Below are 26512 nucleotides of genomic sequence, written 5' to 3'. Positions count from 1 at the left end.
ACTCTTCTATTCCTCATTTGTTAAAGGTGTTTTGTTATTGTTTCTAATCATGAGAGTGTGTTGGGCTTTGTCAAGTGCATTCTCAGCATTCATATAATGTAATCAATTACATTGATTTTGGATGTTAAACCAACTTTATATCCTCGGATAAATCTCATTTGGTCATGATATGTAATACTTTTTATAGGCTGCTGGATTCAGTTTTGTTGAGGACATTTGCATCTATATTCATAAGCAATATTCATCTGCAGTTTTCTTGTGATATATTTTTCTGATTCAGGGCAGGGTAATGTTGATCTCATTGAGTGAGTTGGGAAGCATTCCCTCCTGGTAGATTTTTTGAGAGTTTGTGAAGGATTGGTGTTAATGCTACTTAAACATTTGGTAAAATTCACCAATAAAACCATTTGGTCCTGGACTCATCTTTGCAGGAAGATTTTTTCTAAAGATTTATTATTTTTTTAAAAGTAATCTCTAGGCCCAATGTGGGGTTCAACCTCACAACCTCAAGATCAAGAGTTGCATGCTCCATCGACCTTGCTAGCCAGGTGCCCTGGAAGATTTTGATTATGGATCCAGTCTCTTGTTGTTGGCCTATTTGGATCTTACATTTCTTGTTGATTCAGTTTTGGTAGTTTACGTCTTTCTAGGTATTTGTCCATTTCAGCTAGGTTATTTGGTTTGCTGTAATGTAGTTTGTATATAACTGTTCACAGCATTCCCTTACAGTCCTTTAAGTTTCTCTAACTTCAGTCCCTTCTTTCATTCCTCATTTTGGTCATTTGTGTGTTCTTTTTTTTTTTTCTTGGTCAGTCTAGCTAAAGATTTCTTAGTTTTGTTGATCTTATCAAAGAATCACTTTTGGTTTTGTTGGTTTTCTCTATCTTTTTTTTTTTTTCTAAACTCTTTTTCACTTATTTCTGCTCTGATCTTTATTATTTCCTTCCCTATGCTTACTTTGAGTTTAGTTTATCTTTATGTTTCTGGTTTTTTAAGGTGAAAGTTTAAGTTATTGATTTGAGATCTTTTAAAATATATGACTATAAAACTATTTTATACTATACAACTATTTAACTATTACATAACTTTTTTTTAAATAGGCTCCGTGCCCAACATGGGGCTTGAAATCATGACCTCAAGATCAAGAGTCACATGCTCTACTGACAGAGCCAGCCTGGCACCCCCATGATACAACTAGAAATAACTATAGTTATAACCATACAACTATTTAGAAATATAAATTTCCCTCAAACACCACTTGAGCTACATCTCATAAATTTTGGTGTGTTGTGTTTTCATTTCAAGGTCTTTTCCAAATTCCCTTGTTTTTTTCTTTGACTCAGAAGTTCCTTAAGAGTGTGTTGTTTAATTTCCACATATTTGTGAATTTCCTAAATTTCCTTCTCTTATTGATTTGTGATTTTATTCCATTGTGATCTAAGACTGTGCTTCCTATGGTCTCAGTCCTTTTAAGTTTCCTGTGGCTCTTTTCATTGCCTGGCATATGGTCTATTCTGGAGAATGTTCCATGTACCCTTGAGAACATATGTTCTGCTATTAATGGGTAGAGTGTCTCATGGATGCCTTTTAGGTATAGTTGGTTTATTGTGTTGTTTATGTCTTCTATATCCTTGTTTAGCTTTTGTGTAATTTAGTCTATCCATTAAGAAAGTTGAGTTTTGGGGCATCTGGGTGGCTCAGCATCAGCTGGCTTAAACATCTGCCTTTGGGTCAGGTCATGATCTCAGAGTCCTGTGATCTCAGGACACTGGGATCGAGCCCCATATTGGGCTCCCGGCTCAGCAAGGAGTCTGCATCTCTCTCTCCCTTTGTCCCTCTGCCCCTCCCCCTGCTTGTGCATGCTCTCTCTCTCTCTCTTTCTCAAATAAATAAATAAAAATCTTTTTAAAAGTGGAGTATTAGAGTATCTAGCTATAATTGCTAAATTATCTATTTTTCTCTCATTCTACCAATTTTTCTCCAAGTATTTTGAGTCTATTGTTAGGGTGTATATATATTTATACTTGTTATTTATTTTTGATGGATTGATGCTTTTATCACTATAAAAGATCCTTTATCGCTCTTGTAACAATTTTTGTATTAAAATCTATTTTGTCTGATGTTAGTATAGATAGGCACTCCAGTTCTTTTTTAGTTGCTGTTGGCATGGTATATATTTTCCATACCTTTACTTTCAAATTATTTGTGTTTTTGTCTGAAGTGAGTATCTTATAGAAATCATATAAGTAGATCATGTTTTTTAAAAAAAATTCCATTTGCTAATTTCTGACTTTTCATTGGAAAGTTTAATCCATTTACATTTAATGTTATTATTTTACATTTACCATTTACTATTTTTTAAAATATAACTCTTATGTATTTTTTGTTTCTCAATTCCTACACTATTATTGCCTTCTTTTGTATTAAATTATTTCATTATGCTGTTGTTTTAAAATCAGATGGGAAAAATAGGTTGATAAACAAAAAGTACATTTATATATTGTCTTCTATTTTATCTATATAGTTACCTTTACTATTTTAAGGTTAAATATACTTTGCTGCCTTTTATTTCTTCATGTGGATTAAAATTATTGCTTAATGTCCTTTAATTTCATCCTGAAGGACTCTTTTTAGTATTTATTTTCAACTGCAGAATTTCTATTTGGTCCCATTAAATAATTTCTATCTCTTTATCAATATTCTCCATTTGGTGAGCTATCCTTCTCATACTTTCCTTTAGTTTTTTTTAGACATGGTTTCCTTTAGTTTTTTTTTAACATATTTAAAGTCTGTCTAGTAAATTTAATATTTGGGCTTCCTCAGGGACAGTTTCTGTTGATTGCTCTTTTTTTCTGTGGAGGGTCATACTTTTTCATTTCTTTGTGTGTCTCATAATTTTTTGCTGAGAACTGAACATTTCAAATAATATGTGGCAATTCTGAGATCCGATTCTCCCTCACTCTTCAGAGTTCATTGTTGCTACTTGTTTGTTTAGTGACTTTTCTTTTTTTTTTTACTTTAAAAAACTTTTTAATTTCTATTTTATTTTTTTTAACATTTTATTTATTTGAGAGAGTGAATAGGAGAGAGCACAGAGGGAGAGGGAGAAGTAGACTTGCTGCTGAGCAAGAGCCTGATGTGGGGCTTGATCCCAGGACCCTGAGATCATCACCTGAGCCAAAGGAGACGCTTACCTGACTGAGCCACCCAGGTGCCCCTTTAATGAGACTTTTCTGATCTAATTCTCTAAAGTCTGTATCTCTCTCCTTTGTGACCACTGAAGTCTCTGCTTGGTTGGTTTAGTGGCCAGCTAATGACTGGACAAGGTTTTCCCTCAATGCCTGAAACCAGTAAGTCTTTCAGTCTTTGCTGAGAGCACATAAGCCTATGTTGGGTCCCACCTTCAGCATTCAACTGGGCAGTTTATAACTCTGCCTTAACCTTCACTTCTGCCTTACACAAGCCTGAAGTTCAGTCAGAAGTGAGAGCTTGGGACCTTAGTTCTTCCCTGAGCATACAAGCAGTCCTGGGCTTTTGCGTGAACTTCTAGAATCCCAGGAATATGTTGGTCCTTTTTGAAGCTCCTGAGGACATCTCATTCCTCAGTTTTTCCTTTTAAGCGTTTTGATTAGTTTATTGGCACCCCTACAGTTATCCATTGCCTATGGCAATGACAGCTATGCTACCAGAGGCAGTTAAAATAGTAGTACATTTGATAAATACCCCCCAAGAGAGGCTTTTAGCATTGGGTATGTGTGAGTGAGGTCACATAAAGACTAGACTTTCACATGGAGTCTTCCAGGAAATGAAGGTTTAAAGGAGCTCCAGCCCTGTCTGCTTCTTAATAATTGGGAATGTGGATGTTATTTTTCAAGGCAGCCATGGAATTAGGGTATAGGGGTCATGGGCTAGGATAAGTTGAAACACCACAAAGCTCACTGTTCTTACCAAAATTCTTGACCAAATGCCCCTGGGTTACTGCAAAACTGTGGTTAATTTACAGAGTTCTGAAAAAGTAGATTCTGACAATATTTGCTAGTTTTTTCATTGTTTTTATGGAGGGACAAAATTTCAAAGGTTCTTACTCTGCCATTTATGCAGATATCATTCTTACTATGTTTTTGCAACTTTGTCCTCTGGGGCCAGAGTGCTGGCTGGGGACACCCGCAATGCTCTGACACTCACTTCTGCCAGACAGGTTGCAGGATTGGAGGGCTGGGTCCCAAGGCTGTGCAGAGATTTGGGATTTGGGCTTAATCAGACTCTAATTTCTGTTCTCAATTTCTAGCCCCTGGTGCTTCCTTTTACAGCAAATATTTGTTGAATTGATTAGTGCTTGGTAACCTTGGACTTGAACTTCATTTACAAATTATGAGGCACAAAACACTTGTGGTTATGTCCTCCCTCTCTGGTCTATCTGTAATTGCAGAAACCCTAAATAAATGTTCCCTCCTTAAATGAAACAAACTGTGGTTCTGGGTGAGTTCTGGTTTCCAGAGCTCAGAATTTCCCCATGGGAAGGGCTTACTGGGGCTGGTAGGAGGGACCCAGGCCCCAGGGCATGGACTTCAAGGTGCTATAACAGAACTTTCTAATAAGCTTTTTTAAGCTTTCAGCTATCCACATCAGAGAGGGGGAGGTCATCTTTGTACTCACTGGATCCTACAACCTCAGTCTTTCTATGCTCTTTTGCCTGTACAGCCACCTTTAAAAAAAATATTTGTTGAATTGATCAGTGCTTGGTACTTTTGGCATCAAATGGCATTTACAAGTTATACTGCACCCAGTGCTTGTGATCATCTGGCTGTGTTTTGGAGCTGACCCCCAGGGTGGTTAATGAGTTGAGATTTGCTGGATGAGGTATGCTTCTTGGTATGTGGGCCTGGCATCTGAGTGCCAATGGATCCTCTCCAAAGTTTCCCTCCACCCCAGTGTAGGAGGACCAGCACCCCGCTGTTCAGGAGAGCTACTGTTTTTTTCTTTTGAAAGGCAGAGGCAGATACTGCTCGTGCTTTCGAACTTTACTAGAAAGTTTCTTCAAGGAAATGGAATCAGTGTTAAAGATCTCCGTGAGTGCTCTGGATCCTTATTTTATTGCTGACCATAGTGCCTGCTTAGCCAGCAGTGGCCACTATTCAGAAGCTGACCTTGGGTGTTTGCACTTGGATCACAATAACCCTGCTGGTCTCTTTAGGTAAAAATGCATGGAAATAGTGCCTTCCTGGTGGTCTTCTATCAGACTCTGCTCCTTCTGCTTTTCCTGACATGTTGGGGGATAACCTGTTCTCTGAGCTTTGACAGCATGGACTTCTTTTGGGTGCTTGGACAATTTGTTGGTCGGATCCAAGGGACCAAGGCTGCCCTGGTCTGGGTCTCCAGGTGGCATTTGCAGCGCAGGCTCCCAGGGAAGGGAACAAGGCAGAAGGTGGGCATGTGTGGGACTTCCTCACCAGCTTCTTAACTATTTTTTAGGATTCCGAAATTAGGTCAGCCAAGAGTCTATCATCAGCATGTCAGGTGGCTTAGGGTTCCCTGTTAGGCTCCTCTCAGCCTGGGACCCCCAGGCATCCTGGCCTGACACTATGGGCCTTAACTCAGTGCTGTTTGGGACCTTCCCAGCGAGTCCTCCCCCCAGCCTGGACCCAGCCCCGCCAGCCTCTGCTTTCACTGTGCTGCCCCCGCCAGCGAACAATATCCTTTCTATTTGGAGTTGACTCTGCTGCCCTTTGGAGATCCCAGTGTGTAACGTGAGCTCCTGTCCAGAGGGGGTGGGGGGAGAGGCGCCCCCTGCCCGCCGGTCTGTCCCGTAGCCGCCGTAGCGGCGCTTGTCCGGAGGTGGCTGCCGGCGGCCCTGCGGCTCTCGCCACCGCCTCTGAACCCGAGGTCGGGGTTGTAGCGATACATCGGAGCAGGGCCGCCCCGCCACGCCAAGAGGAGGCCCGCACCATGGCAGCCCGGCTGGGCGCGCTCGCCGCGTCGGGGCTCTACCGGCGGCGCCAGCACCGGCAGAGCCCGCCGCCCGCCGCACTGGGGTAGGTGGCCAGGGCTGGGAGGGGTCGGCAGGGACAATGGCCGGAAAGCCGTGGCTGCCGACCTTTCCTCGGACACCCGGCTTGGCCCTTCCGATGGCAGGAGCCTGTCCGCCCAGGGCGTGGGGATAGCGCCTGGGCTGGCGATATGGTTGGGGGTAGGGCGGGATTCATGTAGTGGGTTTGATGTCATCCTAGATCAACGTTCTTGGGTGGGACGCTGAGAATGGGGTGTTGGAGTTAGGTTGTCCCACGGAACTCCCATTACTGCTTTCAGACTGGGATCACTGTGTTGCCACTTTAGAGATGAACAAACAGTGGTGGAGGAACCTGCTGGACATCACCCATCCAAAAATGACTAGGCTGTGATCTGAAGCCAGTTTGGACAGACTCTAAAATCTGAACTGCTTTATCCCATGGAGAATTGCCAGTGTAGACAACTGATGAAAGCCTCTTTTGGGGCAGGAAGGGGAGCCTGTGGGGCTCAGGATGCAGCTCAGTGCTTTGGAAGAGATGAGTTAACTGGGGGTGAGGCGATCCGAGGGGAGGGTCCAAAGGGGCATGGAGATGGTGGTACAGCCACTGGTGTGGGTCTCAGGGGCTGGGGGCTGGGCCTCAGGGGCCATCAGGTAGAAACTTGTAGCAGAAAGTTGGGGAGAGAGTGATGAGGACTGTGAATATGGGGTCATTGGCATGAAAGTGCCAGGTACAGCTCCAGAGGAGAAGGTGAGTGAGGAACAGTGGCAGAGGACCCTGAGGTTGGGAGGAAGGAGTGGGGAGTCAGGGAAGAGACAGGGAGTCACAGTGACAGAGGTGAGGGGGATCTGGTGGACCCAGGGATTAAAGGAAGTTGAGGGTGGCGCTAATGCTATGCTGGGAAAATCCAGCCTGCTCTGAGCTGTGTCCCTATGATCAGAACAGCCTTCTGGAGAGGTAATGAGGACTGAGCGACCAGAGACATCTGGGGTAAATGACAGAGCAAGGAGCAGAGCATTGGGTGGGGGTGGGGGGGTGCAATACAGGCTGTAGAGCTGCCCCTGTTGCACACTTGAGATGGCAGTCCCTTACACACCAGGACGGAGACTGGACAAGCCCATTGCTCAGGTGGGGAATGTGAGGCCAGGATGCCAAGAAACTCACCTGAGTGTGACAGTGCTAGAAGGGGAACCCTTACCGGTAGGCCTCTGGATGTCCTCGGACATGCATGGAGTGAGGTGTGGTGCAGGGAATGGCTCCCAGGGTATTGAGAGGCCAGAGACCATGCTGGAGAGAGATTTCACGGTATAGACAAGGCCAAGATGCAAGGAGGGCACATGGGCATGGTCATAAAAATCAGGCCTCAGGAAAGTCCTCTGCATGCAGGCACATACGTTTATATATACTTGTCTTTATTTTTCTGTGAATTTCTGGCTCGTGCCCTCCTTCAGCCCTCTGTTATCAGTGGGACGGTTTTAAAGTGCACCTGCTTCCAAGTCAGAGAAGGCGCTGGAGTGAAGAGGTATGGCTAGGGCTGCAGGAAAAGCCATGTAATCTCCCACAAGCTCCAACCAGCCTGGGAAAATATTCCTGGTGGGGTCAGTGCATCGTGTGGAGCAGCCCAAGGCGGAATTTCATTTTCCAGCGTTCCCCAGGCTGAGGGTGGGACTGGCTTGGTGGAAATTCTTGCAGCCAGGTACCCTCATGAGGGAGGAGGCCTGGGTGGTGCCTGGGGCAGCTTCCACTCGAGCTTCAGAGGTCGTGCTGCTATGGGATTCCCCTTTGCTCCCTGTGCCAGGAACAGTGCCTGAGCACAGAGGAGGTTCTCAGTAAAGAAGTGTCACATGAAGGAGGGAAGGAATGGGACTGGCTGCTGTGATAGAGCTGTTCTGGGCTGTGCTTGCAGGTGTCACCTCACTGAATCCTCCCAGCTACCCATGAAGGTAGCTGTGGCTTCCTCGATGAGGAAGCCCTGGCTCAGGGCTTACTTTGAGCAAACAGCACAGCCAGGGAACACCTGAGCCAGCTCGGCAGCCTAGTTTGCCTGGCCGTACGGCACGTGCCTTGGACTCGTTGCCACTCAGCCCGATGTGGCCTCAGTAACACTGACTCATTCTCAAGTGTGAACGGACCCCTGTGGCCAGCCTCTGCTTATTCCCAGCCCTCATCTTATCTTTCTAGGCTCAGATGGGTGGGAGGCTCGTGTGGGGCAGGGTCTAGGGTTGTTATTCTCTTCTTTCTTTTTTTTTTTTTAAGGTTTTATTTATTCACTTGAGAAAGAGAGAGAGAGTGAGAGAGCGCGCACAAGCAGGAGGAAGGACAGGGAGAGGGAGAAGGGGACTTTATCCCAGGACTTTATCCCAGGATCCCAGGATCATAACCTGAGCCGAAGGCAGATGCTTAACCCACTGAGCCACCCAGGGGTCTAGGGTTGTTATAAATCAAAATAAAACAAAAAACAGAGTCTTGAATGGCTGTGCCTGTATAATGCTACCAGGAGCTAAGGGGACAGGAGAAAACATGGTCCAGTCCTGTGAGACCCTTAGCAGGTTACTGACCCTCTCTCTACTTCAGTTTTCTTATCTGGAACCAGCAACCTCTCCTCACAAGAAGTGGGCACAGAGAGGGCTCCCCCCACCCCAGCCATTATAATGTTCAGTGCCATCTCATCACCCAGTGACATCTTTCATGAGCTTACAAACTGGCTTGTGTCGGGCTTTCAGGATTGAGAGTGTTTTGGGGTATTGGGAAGGGTTGGCGAAGAGGCACAGATGGTGTGCTCTTGTACATTCTCTGGGCACCAGCTCTGCCTTCAGCAGCATTGAGTGTTGTCCAACTGGGGCAGGATGGTGATGTCTCCTTGGGGGATGCACTCGGCTGACTTGGTGCTCCCGTTCTTGGTTGGAATGTGTGAGGGAGGATGTGGAATGTCCATGTCTCCCACCCTTTGCTCTCTGGCAGGGAGTGCAGTCAGGCTGCAGGCCTTCTCCAGCACTGGGCTGGGGAGGAGGTGTTCTGAAGGCTCCCAGAGTTGCAGGGAAACAACAGCTCTCTTCACACAGTGCTTAGCATGCCTGGCCCTGGGCTTAATGCGCTGTGTGCTGTGAGCTCTTCACCTTGGCTCTGTGAGGAGGTAATTGCTACTCTGGTACAGCTCTTTGCAGGTGAGGCGCAGAGAAGCTGGTATCCTTTTCCAGGTCCCCCAGCTGATGGGGGGAGCTATTATGATTCAAACATGGAAGGGTGAGCCCGGAACCCCGTCTTGTGTCATTGCCTCCTGCAGGAGATGGCTGGCCTTTCTCTCATGGTGACATGGTTTATTTGCTAGGCACATTTGCCTGTCTGTCCATCCCTCTGTCTTAGGCCAGTGGCTTAGAGTATTGTCTGTGATCCTGAACAGGATTGCATGGGGATGCGGTCCCAGGAGTCCCTTGGGGGTGCTGCTGCCCCCCAGGACTTGGGCTGGAGCAGCCAGTGGGTGTGAAAGGTAGGTGGTCCCCTCCACACCCCACCTTCCACTGCCAGGGCTTGTGCAAGGCATGCAGGAGATAGACAGCAAAATCTTCAACCCGAGGCACCCAGGGACCCAGCCAGGGAACTAGACTCAGACCAGTTAAAGATCAGCTGCTCTGGCTAGGGGACCAGGTGAAGATGAACAGCCAGCTGCTATGGGGGTACTATCTGTTAGGGTCCTGGCCAGGAGCACGGTCACCATGAGATGGAATCACAGAGGAGAGTTTAACAGAGGGTCTACTTAGCAAGGGCGGAATGTTGAAGTTTGGTCAAGTGCCTGGGCTAGCAGCAAGCAAGTGACAGTGGCTGCTGGGTGGGTCACCTATAAGGTGTGGCTTTGGCTGAGAAGGCAGCCTTCTGGAGGCAGTGGCTGGAGGTGGGAGTTGGGTCTGCCCCACTGGAGGCTAGAGGGCAAGGGGCCTTGGGAAGCACTGGGGCTTTAAGCTGCAATCCAAGAGCCTGGGGGCTGGACTTGAATCCTTGTTTTGGCTTCATTTTCTGGGTCCTTTGGGGAATTCCAGATCCAGGGTCACAGGATTTCCTGTTGATTTCTCACTTCTCCAAGACCAGTATGGTCTTGTGCACAGCCGGGAGTTGGAACTTCCTCCCACCACCGTGGGTGTGTGCTGTAGGAGGGCAAGGCTGTGAGGCTCCCAGTGTTCCCAGTGGGAAACCATGCCTGTGGTGATGAGTCCAGCCCAGCCCTCCATGGCGGCTTAGGTTGTCACTCCTCTGAGTGTCTGGCCCACCTTGTGGAGACCTGCAGGGTGCTGCGGTGTGTATTGGGTTGGGGGCTGGTTGCCGCACGCAGACGGTGCCTTGTGTCTTGGGCTCTGCCTGACCCTGCCACCATCCTGCTTCCTTGCACCGGTGACCGGTACAAGGACAGAGAAAGTGGCTTTAGTCCCCAAAACACAGCTGAGGGCAGGCTGAGACATGCCTGGCAAGACTTCTGAAGAGCCCTCTGGCCCAGCCCCTTCCTGTCACATGGTTTCCAGGCTGAACAGAGAGGGAGTCCTGTCTGGGGCCCCCAGTCCAGCTTCAGCCTGTCTGGGTGCTAGCAGCTCCCCGTTCGACCCACTGTCCCTAACCCACCCCCAGACCCCTGACCAGCAGAGCCCTCTCCCACCTCCTGCACTCATCCTGTTTAGGTAACCTTCCCTGTGATGGACACTTGAACACCCCAGCCAGAGCTTCATTCACTTGAGAATTCTTCTCATAAAGCTGCAGCAGCAAGGCAGGGATGGGATTCATACCCTAGAAGGCAGAACAGGCTGGAAAGATTCTCAGGAGTAGGCAGCTTGTGTCTAGTCACTCTGAATGTCTACCTGACGTTGCCGGCTGCTTGAATGTCTCCTTGCTGAACATGACTGTCTTGCTTTGCCCAGATATCCAGGCACCACCCCAGCCCCCGCCCCACGCATCTGTCAGAGCTGACAATTGAGACAAAACCTATTTGCTGTCCTTATTGCAGAAGGCCTGGGCGTCAGTATTTTGGAAGGTCATAGAGGCTGTCAGTCTGAGACAGCTCTTCCAGGCCACATCTCAGGGCCTTTCAGCATGGGCTTGGCTCAGTGTGGGCATTTCCCCCTTGTGGTTCAGTTTGGACTTTACTCCTCCCAGAAGGAAGCCTACCACTTACCCCAGGGGTGTTGTTGCCTACCCTGGATGAGGACATTTGCTCCCAGTCTGCTCCTATCCCAATGATTCCCACTCTCACTTTCTCTGTGGTAAGGTGGTTACATGTTTTTTGAGGCAGGTGGTTTGCAACTAGCTCCTGGTGCAGAGGAAAGAGCCACTGAAGTCTGAGCAATCTGGATTCAAATCTGGACTCTGTCATCTGCTGTGTGAGCTTGGGCAAGTTATTTAATCTCTCTGAGCCTTAGGTCTCTCATCTGGAGGGCAGGGTTGCCTCAGGGATTAAATGAGTGGATTACAGAGCTACCAATTTATGCCTGGGTGAAGTTCTATATCTGGGAGACTCTGGTTCCCTGAGAAGAGGCAATAGGAGGTATAAGAGGGAGCTGAGGTGACCACAGATACCCCAACACATGGGCCAGCATGATGAAGACCGAGCCTAGGAACCAAGCACAGATGTTGGCAACTACTGCACTGTCCTTGTGGGGGCTTACTGTGGGCCAGACATGCTGCTGAGTGCTGGCACATGCCCCTCATCTAACTGGCCTGTAACCCATCTTCTGGTATTTCCATGGCTGGGAGTCTAGACCCAGAGAGTGAGGTCAGCCCAGGCCACCGTGAGGGTGCTGGTCTTGAGCCCTCGCTGCTCTGACGGGTGTGTGCCTGGCTATGTCCTGGCCCTGTCTGATGCTCCATAGATGTGCATGGGGACTCTAGGGCATCCTGAAAGATGGGGGCTTTAGAGTCTGGAGGGGTGCCGGTTTCTAATCCAGGCTTTGCCTCCACCCACTGTGGCCCTCAGGAAGAACACTAACTCTCTGCAGGCTTTGGCTGGTCCATGTATAAAATGGGGATGCTGCATTGGCCTGGTAGGGTTGTCGTCTGGGAATACATACTATAGACTGGTGTGTGCTGGCACTTAGGATGCCCACAGGACACAGAAGCTTCGATGCATATGTAGGCCAAGCCACTGCCAGACAGCTCAGCACCGACTGCATGTTGCTGAGTCCCCACAGTGCCAAGACTCTCATTAGGGTGAGGACAGCGAGTTCCCTCACTCTGGAGAGCATTTTAACTTTTTTTTTTTTAAAGATTTTATTTATTTGACAGACAGAGATCACAAGTAGGCAGAGAGGCAGGCAGAGAGAGAGGGGGGGAAGCAGGCTCCCTGCTGAGCAGAGAGCCCGATGTGGGGTTCGATCCCAGGACCCTGGGATCATGACCTGAGCCTAAGGCAGAGGCTTTAACCCACTGAGTCACCCAGGTGCCCAGGCATTTTAACTTTTTAAGGAGGGAGGTGTGTCCCTTGAGTGCAGCTCCCCAGGCTTGCTTGTCTTTGCCCCTCCCCAGGCCTGACCTGTCCCCCCCTTCTCCCCCCAGCAACATGTCCAACGCCTTGGCCAATGCAGTGTGCCAGCGCTGCCAGGCACGCTTCGCCCCTGCCGAGCGGATCGTCAACAGCAACGGAGAGCTGTACCACGAACACTGCTTCGTGTGTGCCCAGTGCTTCCGGCCATTCCCCGAGGGGCTCTTCTACGAGGTGAGCACGCGGCCGGAACCCTCGGCCGGACTGCCATATTGGAGCCCGAGCCCCCCCACCAGCTCAGAGCCTGCTTCCTAGGAGCCAACGGGCTGTGCCAGCCATGGTCCCAACCAGTGACTGATGAGCAGTCAGGCCAGGTCTGCCCTTTGTGGGCGTGTCTTCACTTGTGAAGCTGTGAAGGAGAGTCACTATTCATCCAGTCTCCTCTGGGTAGACTCTGGGAGGCCATGGGACGCAAACACCCAGCTCTGGCAGCACATACCCTCCTTTGAGAGCAGACAGTGAACACAATAAATATATGGTATATCAGATGGTGCTCAGTGCTCTGGGTACAGGGAATCGGGCTGCGGAGGGAGGGTGGTCAGGGAAGATGATGTTTGAGCAGACCTGAAGGAGGTGAGGGAGCCAGCCTACATCTGCAAGAAGAGCATTCATCAGAGAGCACAGTCAGGTGCAAAGGCCCTGAGGTCAGCGCATGCAGGGTATTTGAGGGTTGCCGGAGGCAGTCTGTCTGACAGCTTGAAAAGGACCACTCTCCTTGCTGTGGTGGGGAGAGACAAATATGGGCAGGCACAGAAGCTGGAGAATAGGTGGGACCAGAAGCTGGATTACTGAAAAAACCCTGATCAAGTGAAGTGGATCTAGGCTGGGTCACACTGGCTCATAAGAGCAGATTATTTAAATTTTCAATAATCTTGCCAGCTAGTGGTTAAACATAACTCTTATTAAAAATTAAGTTATATAAATGTACAGTGAGATAAAATTTTATTGGAAACAAGGGTAACACATACTCAAAACTCACCACTTCCTAATTAGTTTTCCTATCATCTGTGCCTTCGAAGTTATTTGTCTCTTGTACCTGGGTGGTGGAAATGTACCCTGATGGCTGCCGCACATATCTGAACTCCATGCTGATGTTGTGTTGGGAGCCTGACATTGTCCGTGGCAGGAATTTTCACACCATAGAAACTGGTAAATGCTACAGAGCAGACCCCGTCTTCCAAAGGGCTGCTTGGTCATTTACCAGTGTGCCACTGGTGGTTGCAGTGGAGGTGGTGACCAGGTCTCAGAGACCAGAGAGGCTTCGAAGGTACAGCTGACGGGATGGACAGATGGACGGCCGTGCAGTGTGTAAGCTCCTATTGGCAGCACTGGAGACTTCCAGCCTCTTGGGAAATGCTGGCCCACTGTAGAGGCAGGGGGAGGGGAGGCTGAGCTCTGTTTGTGGTGGCCATGTGCCTAGAACAAAGCCTGGCACACAGTAGGTGCTCAGGAAAGAGTCGTTGCTGAATGAAGTTCATGCCCTGCTGCCTCTACGGGCCACTGTGTAGGGCCATATTCATTTGCAGATTAATAAGATGCTCATTTCAGAGAAGAGGACAAACCAACCTTTTTTTTTAAAGAAAATTGTCAAGGGAGAAGAAATCAGGGGCAGGGCTTGGCCACACTTGGGACCATGGCAAGGCCATCATTGTCCAAGCAGATGGGGACAATGGCTGGTGCCTGGAGTGGCTCCTGCTAGCTGCAGGACTTGGGGTGGAGTCCCTTAGGCCCCCATGTTTTTCCTGTGTCCCTCTTTCCGTCTCCCTCTCCGGGTATCTTGTGGCCTCTGAGGGAAATGGAGTTCTCACACAGAGAAGAAACACAGGAAATAGGGCCAAGCGACATTTATAAATCAGACTTGGTCCCAGCCCTCGGCTCGCTCCCAGGACCAGCAGGGCCAAGGTCTTGTGCAAACAGCAGTGGCTTTTGAGGGCTGGCCTTGTCCAGTTCCCAGCTTCTTGGAGACCCCTTACTTTGCACGCCCGCCCTGTGGTAAAGGCCCATTCCTGCTGATTCCCTCCCATCTCCAGGCCTTGGCCCTGCTGCTCTGGATTGCCCTCCTCTCAGCACTCCAACCCCCTGCGGTCTTCCAGCTCCTTACCACCTCCTCTAGAAAGTCTTTTCTGCAGGGAGAGTTGGGTGCCGCACCCAGTTTCCTGTCACAGTAGCAATTGCACAAATTCGGGTGCCTTTCTAGCTTTCCTGAGGGTGGGTCCTGATCCAACAAAGACCGGCCAGCTGGAGGGGAATGATGGAGGTTTGCTTGAACATTCTCTGCTGGTCCATTTGCAGTTCGAAGGCCGGAAGTACTGCGAACATGACTTCCAAATGCTGTTTGCTCCATGCTGTGGATCCTGCGGTAAGGGCTGGATGTAGCACACTCCTCTGCATGCCTAGGAGGTTGGGCAGGTAGGCGGGAGCACAGGTGCTCTTCCCCATCCCCTCTCTGAGCACCAGCTCTCTGGAGGCATCACCTCCCTAAGCTCTGGGATCAGGCTGAGCTCAGGCGAGTGCCAGTGTGGGCAAGGCTTCAGAGGGGGCTGGGAGGGGGACACGTGCCTGCCTCAGTGATCTGGGACCCATGTCTTCCAGGTGAGTTCATCATTGGCCGTGTCATCAAGGCCATGAACAACAACTGGCACCCGGGGTGCTTCCGCTGTGAGCTATGTGACGTGGAGCTGGCTGACCTGGGCTTCGTGAAGAATGCAGGCAGGTGAGGTGGGCCGGATCCTGGCTAGGAGGTGGACCCTCACCAAATGCACTGCTTAGTGCCTTAGTGCCAGGCCCTGCAAGGCCTGGGCCCATCTACAAGGCAGCTGAGAGACCCTGGTTTATAGGTGAGGGCTGGGGCCAGAGAGACTAGGGGGTGACGAGTCAGGGACTGCCTCAGGCCTGGGCGTGCTCCCAGAAGTAGGCTGACAGCAGGCAGTGAGGAGGTAGCTGGCTGGGGCAGGGGCCATCAGAGGCAGTGGATGGATAAAGAGCTTTGGGTCATCACTATTGCCTGGCCAGCCCTTGCTGCTGAGCGGAGCTGCCTGCCTCCTTCCCTTTGCCCCTGACTAAATGCTGCTGGAGAGAAATCACTCAGCCAGGGGGCCCAAACTGACTCTGGCACTCTGTGCTAAGTTTCCTTTGTAGACTGAGTTCCCTTCTTCCTGGAGGACTGGCTCTTTTCTCCCTGCACTGTCTTTTTCCCCTCCACCCTCCTAGAGTGAGGACCTCCCCACCACTTTCCCAAGGGGAAGGCTCTCCTGCTCCCTGCCCTGGTGCTGCCCAGGCCTCAATCACAGTGCCCCGTGGAGGCCCTGTCCCTGCTCCTCCTTCTCCAGTGGAGCTCTCTGCTGCAGTCTGCGCTGCTTCCCCCAGAGCTGTCCTCCCTTTGTGGCTGTCTGCGGCATGTTCCAGTGCCCTTGCTGGCTCCTCTCACGTGCCCCACTGCCAGTCAGGTCCATCCCCATGACCTACCTCCTCATTGCCAGACCCAGGGGTCACCACGGTCCTTTCTTGACCTCTCAGTGGGCTTCACAGCAGTTTTTTCTTCTTGCTGAAATGCCTCCTCTCCAGGCACCCAGGACCCTGTGTTCTCGTGGTTTCCTCCTGCCTTGTGGCTGTGCTGTGTCCTCTCCTCTTCTGACCTCCCTCCATCTGTCTCTCCATGTTGGCTTGCTGGGGGCTCAGCACCTGGGCCTCATCTCTGTCCAACGTCCCAGAACCCCGACTGGCATGCATGCGCTGGATGATTCAGATGTCCACCTCCACTCCAGACCTTTCCCTCAGGTTCTCAACCACTTGGTGCCCACTGGGCATCCCAAAGGCAACAGGCCCCAACCAAACCCTGGTCTCTCCTCCGCTGACCAGCAGGTCTCCTCATGCAGTGAAGGTGGCCGCCTACCCTAGCTGAGAGTCCCCCGCCCTCTCCTACCTTGTCACCTCTCTGTTCTCTGCCACTGTACCGTTTGCTTTGGGTGCAGCCTGCAGTGATCTCTCCCATTCTCCTGCTGTGTGTTGCCTGGTGTTGGTCTTGGTGTCTGTGGGCCACTGGGTAGGGGCCCCTGTCGTTGTCTACAGAAGGGGCTATGGAGGGGAGGTGGTGTTCCAGTGGTCCTGCGCTGATCAGGGGTTGCCCGCCAGGTGTGGGCCTGAGCGAGTCCTCTCTCCTGAGCTCCAGCTCATACGGAGCTGCCTGTGGCAGGAGAGGCTGGGAAAATCCGGGAGAGGCTGGAAGCGCACCGAAGTAAGGTGCTGCTGTGAAGAAAGTGTGGCCGCCCCGCAGAGACCCTCCTCGCCCAGGGCCGCCCTCTGAGGCCTGTGGTGCAGAGTGTGAGTGTGCACGTGGGGCAGGCTGCGGGGGCTGTCTGATCCAGAGGCAAAAGCCGGTGCTGCCTGGCCTCTCCAGTCCTCACCTCGGCTTTGCCACTCTTGGGTGGGAGGGAGGAGAAGTTCTGGGAAGGGAATTATGTCAGCCGAACACAATAACCTTCAGAATCCTAAAGTACAGTTATGTTTACAATCAGTGTGATCAGGTAAAAAAGGGGATCTGGGCCCCGCCGTGGCAGGTAGAGTCTCTCAGGAGGCAAAGGACACTGCTGCTGGTCTCAGTTAGTGGGACACAGGGTCCCATGCCAGGCGTGGGCTCCCTGCTGGAGGTGTCCTGAGACGAGGACAAAGCCTGGCTGCCCCGTCTGTCTACCCCTGCCGGCTGCTTGGCTGACTCAAGAGGGATCAGGCAGCTGCTGAGAAGCCATGGGGATTGTCAGGCCTTGCGCAGTGAGCAAGGACCCAGTGCTGAGATGAGGAGCCCAAAGGCCGCGCTTGTTGGATGTCATTTGCTGGCCAACCTGAAATGTACCTACAGCACTCAGTTACAAGTTACCGTCCATGTCCCCTGAACTCAGGGGTCATCTGGCAAAGGTGCCACCCGGGAAACTCATACTCCTTCCCCTCCATCAGGATTCCCACACCCCCCCTTCTCTTGAGTCATTCGCAGCTGCCGTCTGGGGCTCTTTCTGCAGAGCTCTGCTGCTGTGTGTTTCTCATGGTGGGAAGGAGGTTGGGAGTCGAGCAAGCAGCCCTTGGGGAAGAAAGACACTCATTGTTTGGGAACTGTTCCTCTGGCCCCCTTGCCCCGCCTTGCCATGGGGTGAAGTCACTGAGTATCCAGTAACTGTATGTGAGCAGGGCCAGCACAGTCTCTGCAGGTGGGTGGCTGATTGGTCCCGTGGAGGGGTGTCTTCTTTTAGGGATTTGCTCATGAGATAAGACAGAACCAGTTCCTGGGTGCTGAGTTCCGCCCTTGGAGAGACTGGGCTTCTTCATCACGAGTCTGGTGGCGTGTACCCTGAGGTGGGGTGGGGAGGTCCTTCTGAGGACAGTCTGTGGCACTGGGTCCCAGGGCTGGCGTCCAGGGGCTCACAGCTCTGACCTGGCACTCAGTGAGCTCTCATTGGTTTTCCCTTCAAAGCTGGGGGGCGGGCCTGAGAGCCTTTTGCCACAGACCAGGTTGCACAGGGCATCGCGGAACTTCTCAGCCACAAAGAAGTACATGACTGGGTCCAGCGCCCCGTTGAGGCTGGTGAGGCAGGAGGTGACGCGGTTTCCCAGGGCCAGGACGCGCTGGGTGGCACATGAGGTCCCTCCGCCATGGTAGCGCAGCACGTAGACGGAGCGGTGCACGTGGTAGGGCACGAAGCAGACCAGGAAGATGGCGAGCACCACGGCGATCATGCGGACCGCCTTGTTCTTGAGGCGCTTCTCCACGCGAGGGCCCTGCCGCAGGCTGCGGATGATCAGCAGGTAGCAGGTGACCGTGGTGACAAACGGGAAGGTGAAGGCCACGGCCAGGGACACGAGGGCGTGCTGGGAGGCCTTCTCCCGGTACAGCTGCAGGCAGATGACCGTGTGGTTGGTCTGCACGGTCTGCGGGCTCACCAGCAGCGGGGCCATGGCTACGGCCACCACTACCCAGAGGAAGGCGCAGGCCAGGTGTGCATAGAGGGGTCTGCGGAGCTTAAGGGACTTGACGGGGTGCACGATGGCCAGGAAGCGGTCAGCGCTGATGCAAGTGAGGAAGTAGATGCTGGCGTACATGTTGAGGTAGAAGAGGAAGCCGGTGAGTCGGCACGGGATTTCCCCAAACGGCCAGTGGTTCCCAGAGAAGTGGTAGACGAGGCGGGTGGGCAGGACCAGCACACAGGACAAATCGGCCACAGCCAGATGCATCAAGAATACGTTGGCGGGGGTGCCTGACTTGTGGTCTCGGACGAAAAGCCACAGGGCCAGGGCATTGCCAACAAAAGCCAGGATGAAATCCAGGAGGTAGAAGGAGGCGAAGAGGACGTTCTCCAGTGGCGTCTCCTGGCCACATTGCTCTGAGATGACCAGAGAGGAGTTGGCGGTCAGACCTGGGGAAGCCACCTCCAGGCCATTCATGCTTCAGCCGGAAGCAGAGCCAGGGGACAAGCCTGGAGGGAACAAGCAGACAGGTTCCAGAGCCTGGGACCTGTGAAGGGTCTTAGTTTGTCATCGCCTTGGGGACTACTGACAGCAGTCCCTGTGTTCATCTGGGGTGGGTAAGTATCAGAGGCTTTCTGAAGCTCAGCAAAAAGCAAAAACAAAGCCAGGGCCTAGAGCTTGCTAGCCTGTTGCTGGGGCCGGCTTCCCACTGGCCACTGCATCCCTGCCAGGTGCACAGGAGCCTGGGTCCCCCTGGGTGTCATCCCAAAAGTCCACTCTCTCAGACCATGGGGACAGTGGGGAGTGAATCCCATCTGTCAGGGCTCTGAGGTGGAGGGAAGGCCCCACATTTTCTGCCATGCTCCCCAGGTGTGCTTTCTGAATGCTAGGGGGTGGTGCGAGGGGCCTTTGAGCTCCAGTCCCGATGGGCATGGTAGATCGCCCTTTTCCTCTCTCCCTCCCTCCCTTCCTTCCTTCCAGATTGATTTACTATTTGAGAGAGGAGAGAGAGCCCAAGTGGGGGGAGGGGCAGAGGAAGAGAGCCCTCAAGCACTTGCCCTGCTGAGCTTGGAGCCCAGTGCAGGACTTGATCCCGGGACCCTGAGATCATGACTTGCCTGGGCAGTGTCTGCAGAGGGGGTGGATGCCTGGCAGACCCTCACTCGCAGGGCAGCTTCTGGGGCTCCCCTGGAAGGCCCACCTGTGTGACTGCCATGCAGAGGGGCAGGAGAGGGGCTTGTGGGAGGAAAGCTACAACCCAGCTGTTGGAGGAGGAGCACCGGCTGTGGCCATGGCATGGTCAGGGCTGTTGTCCTGGCTGAGCCTGGCTCTGTACTGAGCGCTCGGGGAACCAGAGCAAGTTCTCTGCAAGCGTCCCCTGGCTTCACTTCCCTCAGGAGGCCTGGTGGCAGCTCTGTCAGCACAGCAGCCCCTCGAGGATGAGGAGGCTGGGCTTGGCTGAAGAGCAGATGTGGGTGGGGAGGGCCCAGCACACCCACCTTTAGTAGACAGAGCAGAGCAGGTGGTTGAGATTGTGGGCTGTCAGGCTGGGCAGCAGCTTGACCCTCCCCATCAGGCTTCATCAACCACCACTTGGGTCCTGCAGGGACCCCGCCACCCCCGACAGCATATACATGAAAGGGAGAGGGTGGCTTCCTGAGCAGGAGAGAGCCAGGGACAATGTGGGGGAGTGGCAGAGAGCCTCTGGCCTATAACCATCCTCAAGTAAAGGGGGTTACTTTCCTAGTATTGAAGGGACCCAGGAAGTTCCCGAATGATCTCCCCTGCTCCAGAGTGGGTCAGGATGCCTGAGATCCAATACAGAGAAATTATTTTCCTGCTGTTTCCAAGTACATGTGACCTGAGGGGTTGTTGCCAGGGAAGCCCTGGCTGCTGGGAGAGGGCATGGGGCCAAGCAAGGGAAGGGTGGTATGGAACACGGGGCTGGGTTTGCTCTGCTCTGGGCTGCCCCTTACACCTGGACTCTGCCCCTCAGGGCAGTTGTCACCCAGCCCCTCCCTGAGGGCTGCTCATGGGTACTGGCTATCCACTCCACCACTCCTAGGAGGCAGGCATTGGTAGTCTCCTTTTACAGATTAGGGATTAAGAAGTCAAGGCTTAAAGTCGGCTGACTTGACCCAGGTCATTTGGCCAGAGACAGTGGCCCTAGATTTGGAAGTAAGTTCAGGGACACCTAGTAGGGACACCCAGCACCTCCCGGAACACTGCCTTGCCTCTGTGGGTGGCTGGGTTTCGGGTGCCAGAGCTGGGACTGTGGCTCGGCCTCAGGGCTCGTGCTGGAATTGTCCCCCAGGCTCAGGGGCACCTCCTTGGGGTCTGGCCCCAGGACTGGTAATGTAATTTTTGGCACCCAGTGCAAAATGAAAACGTGGGGCCCCTTGTTTAAAAAGTAGGAGTTTCAAGATGGAGATAGCAGAGCATTACATTGATTGTGGGGCCTGCCTGGCTGCACTGGTTGGTGGCCGTGCCAGCCCCTGGCTGTTGGCCTCCTGCCCACTGCCCTCAGCTTCCCACTAGCGCCGAACGCCACATGCATGGTGCTCTATCTGGGATCTAGACTCAATTTTAGAATGCTTTTAGGCTTGTTTCTGGTTTGTTGAGGTTTCTGTAAGCTTTCCCATTTTGGGATTCTTGATACTGATTTTTGCAGCGTGGTCTGAAATGGGCCCCTCTCTGCATACCCCAGACCTGCAAGCTTCTGCCTGCCTTCGCTGGCTCTCCCTGTGGTGCTGCTCAGAACAGCGTGGTGTGGGCACATGGAGCATGCCTGGGCCTGGACATCGGGGGCTCTAGGGCTATGGGAAAGCCAAGCTTCAGGAGACAGGTCTTGGGCCTCCATGAAAGGGAGTAGTGGGCAGGCGTGGCCTTAGGAAGGGGCCCAAGGTAGCTGTGGTAGGTGGGCATGGCTGTTTCCTCTCATGGCCTGAGACCTCTTCTTCCCCGCTCCTCCTTCCGGCTGCTCCCTGTGCTACGGTATGCTAGTGGAGGAGAGCATGGGTACTGATTCCAGCTGACTGTCATCGCAGTCGCAATGCTGTGCACGAGGCACTTGCCCTCTCTGTGTACCTGATAGTGCAATGGGAGTACCACCTAGAGGGACCAGGGCAGCCTTTGATAAATAGGTCATGCTATTATCCCAGAGAGTGTCTCAGGGACAGAGATACTGCCCATCCCTGCCCTCACTCTGAGTTTGCCTCTGCTTGGCTCCTGAACCCCCTGCCTGCCCGTACCGGACTCTGGTCCTTACCTCTCACAGCCGGGTCCAGGTGCAAAGGCAGGAGGGCTACAGGGTGGCAGGTGGGCTGCGGCCAGTGGCTGGGGGTGCTGGCAGTGGGCTCCGTGCCGCTGTGGTGGAAGGCTGGCTATTTAAGGAGAGGAAGGGAGGCTGCAGCCCCTCTTGGCCCTGAAAGGCCGCTTCATTCCGAGAGGTTCCTTGTGTGGTGGGCCACTCCTACGGCTGTCTCTGCTGCCACTGGGTCGTGAATATTCCAGTGTGTCCCAGCCTGCAGTCACCCCCCCCCCCCCCGACCAGCTTGGCCACTAAGCGTCACAGAGGCCAAGTGTGTGACTATGTTCGAAGCTGTGGAGTGGGCTCGGACTGGGCGGGGTGGGGGGGACTGGCTGGGACAGACAGAGACAAGAGGACGTTTCAGCACATGATAATTTCCTACCAGTGGGGGCAGGGAGGGGCTGGCCGCCATGGCAACGGGCCTGGGCTCCCAAGCCTGCTGGGGGACAGTAGAAGGGGTCTTGTGAATGGGGAGGGTGGGAGGCTGAGGGGACTCTTTCAGGACACTTGCTGTAGGGTCCTTGTGTCTTGCCCCGTATAATTAGGCTCCATTCGGACGTGCGGAATAAATCATGGCCTTTATCTTGAGCAGGGCACAGCTGCAAGCCGCCTCATAATGGGGCGCTGTCTGTGCCCGTGGGACGCGGCTCAGCCTGCGAGGCCTGGCCCTTACCTGTGTGGGCTCCTCCTCTGGATAGGAGGCCTGTGAGGAGGACCACAGTGGTCCACTGCCTAGGAGTCCCCAGGTCTCCTCCTGGGGGTGGCTTGAGGCTGGGGGCAGGGGTCGGGGTGTGGGCAGTGGCTGCTCCTGACACTGAACAAGCAAAGCTCATTTGTCTCCTCTGTCTTCCCCCAAGTGATGTATCCGGTAACACGGGGAACCAAATCAGCATGCCTAACCTCAAAAGACCTGTACATTTTTTAGTTAAAAAAAATGTACTTAGCTATCGTTGGGGAGTAACTACCATGTGAACTATCTTAAATTTGGTTTTCAAATTTGGTTTTCAAAGTCCCATGCAGTCAGGATTGTTGCCCATTTTACAGATGGGAAAATAGGCTCAGAGAGGTGAAGTCACTTGCCAAGAAGTGGCAGAGCTGGGATTTGAACCAAGTACATGCCACTCCAAAACTTATGATTTGTGCGGGTTAATGTTTTGGTTCATTCTGTTTTTTCTTTTGTACCTTGATGCTTGAATTCTTAGGTTCCGTCTTCATTCTACCTAGAAAAAAATTCTGCAGATTGTCCTTAGATCTGGTACAGGGATCTAGTCTGCTGGAAAGATGTTTCCCTGTGTGCCTGGGTGGCTCAGTCAGTTAAGCGTCTGGCTTTGGCTCAGGTCATGATCTCAAGGTCCTGGGATTGAGCCCTGCATTAGGCTCCCTGCTTAGCGGGGAGCCTACTTCTCCCTCTACTCCTTCTCTCAAATAAATAAAATCTAAAAAAAAAAAAAAAAAAGATGTTTCCCAGCTAGGGTTCCTTGTGGGGCACTGGGCTCCTCAGTTTGGTCTCAGCTGGGAGTCAATGACCAGGGCCCGGCCCCTCCTCTATGCTGCCTCACGTGGAGGTCCGGAAGGACTAGCTCACATCCATTTGACGCGAGGGTGTCTGGCTTCTTCTGTTGTTGGGTGATTGCTCACAGTAGCTGTGAGGGCATGATTGTTGCAGCAGAATTGTGGGGGGTTGGGCTAATTTCTATAGCTTTGGAACAGAAGTTATTCTGTATGGCTTTAGTGATGTCATAACGCTAATAGTAGTTACCAAAATTGGGATTGGGGTCGTAGGGCATAAATGCTGTGTCTGTGACAGAGGCACAAGCTGGTGGCAGGTGTGGTGTGGAGAGCGTGAGCCACGGTAGTCTGGTGGCTGGGGGAGCATCTCTGCTCAGACCTGCTGTGGCAGAGGGTCTGGGGGTCTGGGGGAGGAGGTGGGGACAGGGATCTGGGGACCGAGGGGGCAAAACCTTAGTCAGGGAGATGAAGACTGCAGCGACAGGCCACATTTGTATCCCATGGGTAGGTGGAGTCGGGGCCCTGGTGAGGGGGCCGGCTTCCAGTACTGGTCTGGCTGTACTGTCATGGGAGATGGTACCCACTGTTTCTCCCTTCCTGTCTTCTACAATCATTCATTCACTCATGTACTGGAGACTCAGCCTGAGCTGCTAACCTGATTGGGCACAGCCTGGAGCCTGTCAGCAAGTGGCTACCGGGCACTCATTTGGGCCCCTTGGCCTTCCCACCCACCAGGGAGATAAAACACAGACAAGGCAAGCAGACAGCAGTGTTGTACTGTGGGAGTCCAGACCCCAGTGAGGTGGCAGACATTGGGGTCAAGGCCATGGATAGTCAGTTGGCCTTCCTGGTGTCTAGGATCTGCCCATCACACCTGGTTGGAGGATCCTGAGTCTGAGAGTTAATCTCTTAACTAGAGTCCTTGATCTGCCCGTAAAAGAGGCTGACTGTGGGTGTCAGGTCCCTGTGGAGGCTGCTGAGGGGTAGAAAACCTCCCTGTCGATGGGTGCCTGGGAAGACAGGAAGGGAGGGCCCGGATGCATCAAGAAGGCTTACAGACTGGGGCGGCAGGTGGGGGATGGGAGTAATGGATTGGGGCCTTTGTACATCTTTGGTTGGGGACCCTGAATCTAAATTCCCTCCACCTTTGAGGCACAAGGAAACAGAAACCATGTTGATTTCTCTCTCAGTAGAGATCACAGCTGTTGCCCAGTGCAAGGAGTAGCATCAGAAATTACTCTGAGTTCTTTACAAAAAAGACTCTGTAATGATAGTTCCTGGGTTTGGGGGCCTCTGTCTGACACAGCTGTGCTTGTCTTTGGAGACAGAAAGCCTGTAGAAATACGGGTCCCTCTTTGTCTGACAGACCCCAAAGGAAGGGGTTGTGCAGGCCAGATGGACCTGGCCCTCCGTGGTCTTCTGCTGAGCACAGCAGGGTTTTCAAGCTAACAGTCACGATTCAGTTACACACCCACGTTCAAAGATATTTGAAAATAAAATTTTATCTGCAGCAAATGGCAATGAAATGTCTATGCTATTCCATACAATGTCCTAGGCTCAGAAAAAGTGGGGAGAAGAAAACGATCACATTTGCTCTACCATCCAAAGTCGGCAAACACCAATATTCTGGTGTATTTTTGTTTTCCAGTGCCAGAGTCCTTTTTGGTGAGGGCACGGCTGTAGGCTTCATGGCCGCAGGATTAGTTAGTTTGCCTTTCTGGACCACTGGCTGAGCCTCTTGAGGCTTATGGGTACTGTTAAAGCTGCAGGCGGGAGCCCAGGGGCCTATTCTCCCAGGAGGTGAACCATGCTATGTGGGGAGGAGAGGGGGAGTGGGCAGTTGGCCCCTAACACTTGCCTCACTTCCCACAGGCACCTGTGCCGGCCTTGCCACAACCGGGAGAAGGCCAAGGGTCTGGGAAAGTATGTCTGTCAGCGGTGCCATCTGGTCATTGATGAGCAGCCCCTTATGTTCAAGAATGATGCCTACCACGCGGACCACTTCAGCTGCACCCACTGCGGGTACGTCCACAGTGGAGTTCCTGTGCCAGGGGCAGGTGGTGAGGTGGGCAGGACCCCCACCCAGGGCAGTGAGGGGACAGGAGGGGTGGACCAGTCGGAGAAAGGTGAGGGGCAGACATAGAGGGCATCGCTGCAGGAAACGGCTCCCTCCGGGGCCCCATTCAGGGAGCCCCTTGCATGAAGTCCCGCTGGACACAGGGTGAGGGAGGGCTGGGCCCCTGGAAGCTGGGAGGAAGGAATCAAAGGCTTAGAGGGCCAGGACAAGGAGGAGGGGTTGGTGCTGGTGTTGGAGAGGGGAGGAGAAAGGAAAGAAGCTGTGGAGGATTCCCTCATCCCTGCCCCAGACACCCAGTCTGGTGCGGAGGGGCCGAGAACAGATCTGCTTCTCAGAGGGCCCAACAATGCACAACACAGACTGCCTTCTGCGAGGCCCGTGCGGGAATCTTGTGCCCTGGGGCCTGTCTGGGGCACAGGAAGTCCCTGAAGAGACCAGAGATCAAAGAGCTGCCCGCCCTGGGCACTGTTTTGGACCAGAGTGGGTCCTCTCTGGAAGCTGCTCCCTGGGGCTGGAGGGGCTGGTGGGACCCACCAGTGCCAGGGCGGGCCCTGCAGTGGGGCAGCGATGTCACCTGCGGCTCTGCTCTGTCTCCCAGGAAGGAGCTGACTGCAGAAGCCCGAGAGCTGAAGGGCGAGCTCTACTGCCTGCCGTGCCATGACAAGATGGGTGTCCCCATCTGTGGGGCCTGTCGTCGGCCCATCGAGGGCCGTGTGGTCAACGCGCTGGGCAAGCAGTGGCACGTGGAGGTGAGCAAGGCCAGGAGGTCGGGGGGTGCCCCAGGCTCACTGTTATGTGTGGAGTCTGGCCCTGCAGCCCTTCCACGCTCCCACCCCCAGGCCATGGGGCTTGCTCCCAGCAGGGACCCTCCTCTTTGATGCTGCCCCTTCTCATGCCTGGCCTACCTTGGGAGACAGGAGACCTGAGTGCACAGACCACGGTCAGGCAGCTGTGCCCACCTACTTTCCTCCCCCTCTTGGCCTTCTAGAGAGAACCTCAGGGACAGTCTGCTCAAGACACCCCGTGGGGTTATGGTTGGCAGAACTGGCTGTGTCCGGCCGCAGAGAGACATGGAAGCTGGGCACACCTGCTGGCTTAGCTCCTCGGGTGTCTCTGCCTGGGTCACCTGGAGCATTCACCTC

General features: G+C 52.8%; 2 protein-coding genes across 9 annotated transcripts in view; one reads left to right on the top strand and one right to left on the bottom strand.

Annotated features, from left to right (window-relative positions):
- Positions 1-26512, top strand: part of LIMS2 (LIM zinc finger domain containing 2) — a 36746-nt gene that overhangs the window by 7055 nt on the left and 3179 nt on the right. For 4 of the 8 annotated variants that reach the window (XM_032843215.1, XM_032843213.1, XM_032843212.1 and 1 more), the window contains 5 exons: positions 12537-12696; positions 14815-14881; positions 15115-15235; positions 25166-25315; positions 25969-26119. In XM_032843215.1, the coding sequence (XP_032699106.1) occupies positions 12537-12696; positions 14815-14881; positions 15115-15235; positions 25166-25315; positions 25969-26119 (649 nt within the window). Of the gene's footprint in view, positions 1-5114; positions 5195-5915; positions 6033-11277; positions 11376-12536; positions 12697-14814; positions 14882-15114; positions 15236-25165; positions 25316-25968; positions 26120-26512 lie in introns of those variants that run through there. The other 4 variants (XM_032843210.1, XM_032843211.1, XM_032843217.1 and 1 more) reach the window with 4 other exon arrangements.
- GPR17 (G protein-coupled receptor 17) lies at positions 17871-21953 on the bottom strand. The gene is made up of 2 exons (XM_032843218.1): positions 21743-21953; positions 17871-18983 (listed from the first exon to the last, which is right to left on the bottom strand). The coding sequence occupies exon 2, from the start codon at positions 18949-18951 to the stop codon at positions 17932-17934; it is 1020 nt and encodes a 339-aa protein (XP_032699109.1). The 5' UTR covers positions 18952-18983; positions 21743-21953; the 3' UTR covers positions 17871-17931.

Source organism: Lontra canadensis, unplaced genomic scaffold, assembly GCF_010015895.1.
Source record: "Lontra canadensis isolate GAN:19392208 unplaced genomic scaffold, GSC_riverotter_1.0 scaffold136, whole genome shotgun sequence".
Taxonomy (NCBI): Eukaryota; Metazoa; Chordata; class Mammalia; order Carnivora; family Mustelidae; genus Lontra; species Lontra canadensis.
This window is presented reverse-complemented; position numbering and strand designations above follow the sequence as displayed.

Bases quoted from the DNA above. Each gene is read 5' to 3' on its own strand.
- GPR17 (XM_032843218.1), bottom strand. From the start codon at position 18,951: ATGAATGGCCTGGAGGTGGCTTCCCCAGGTCTGACCGCCAACTCCTCT.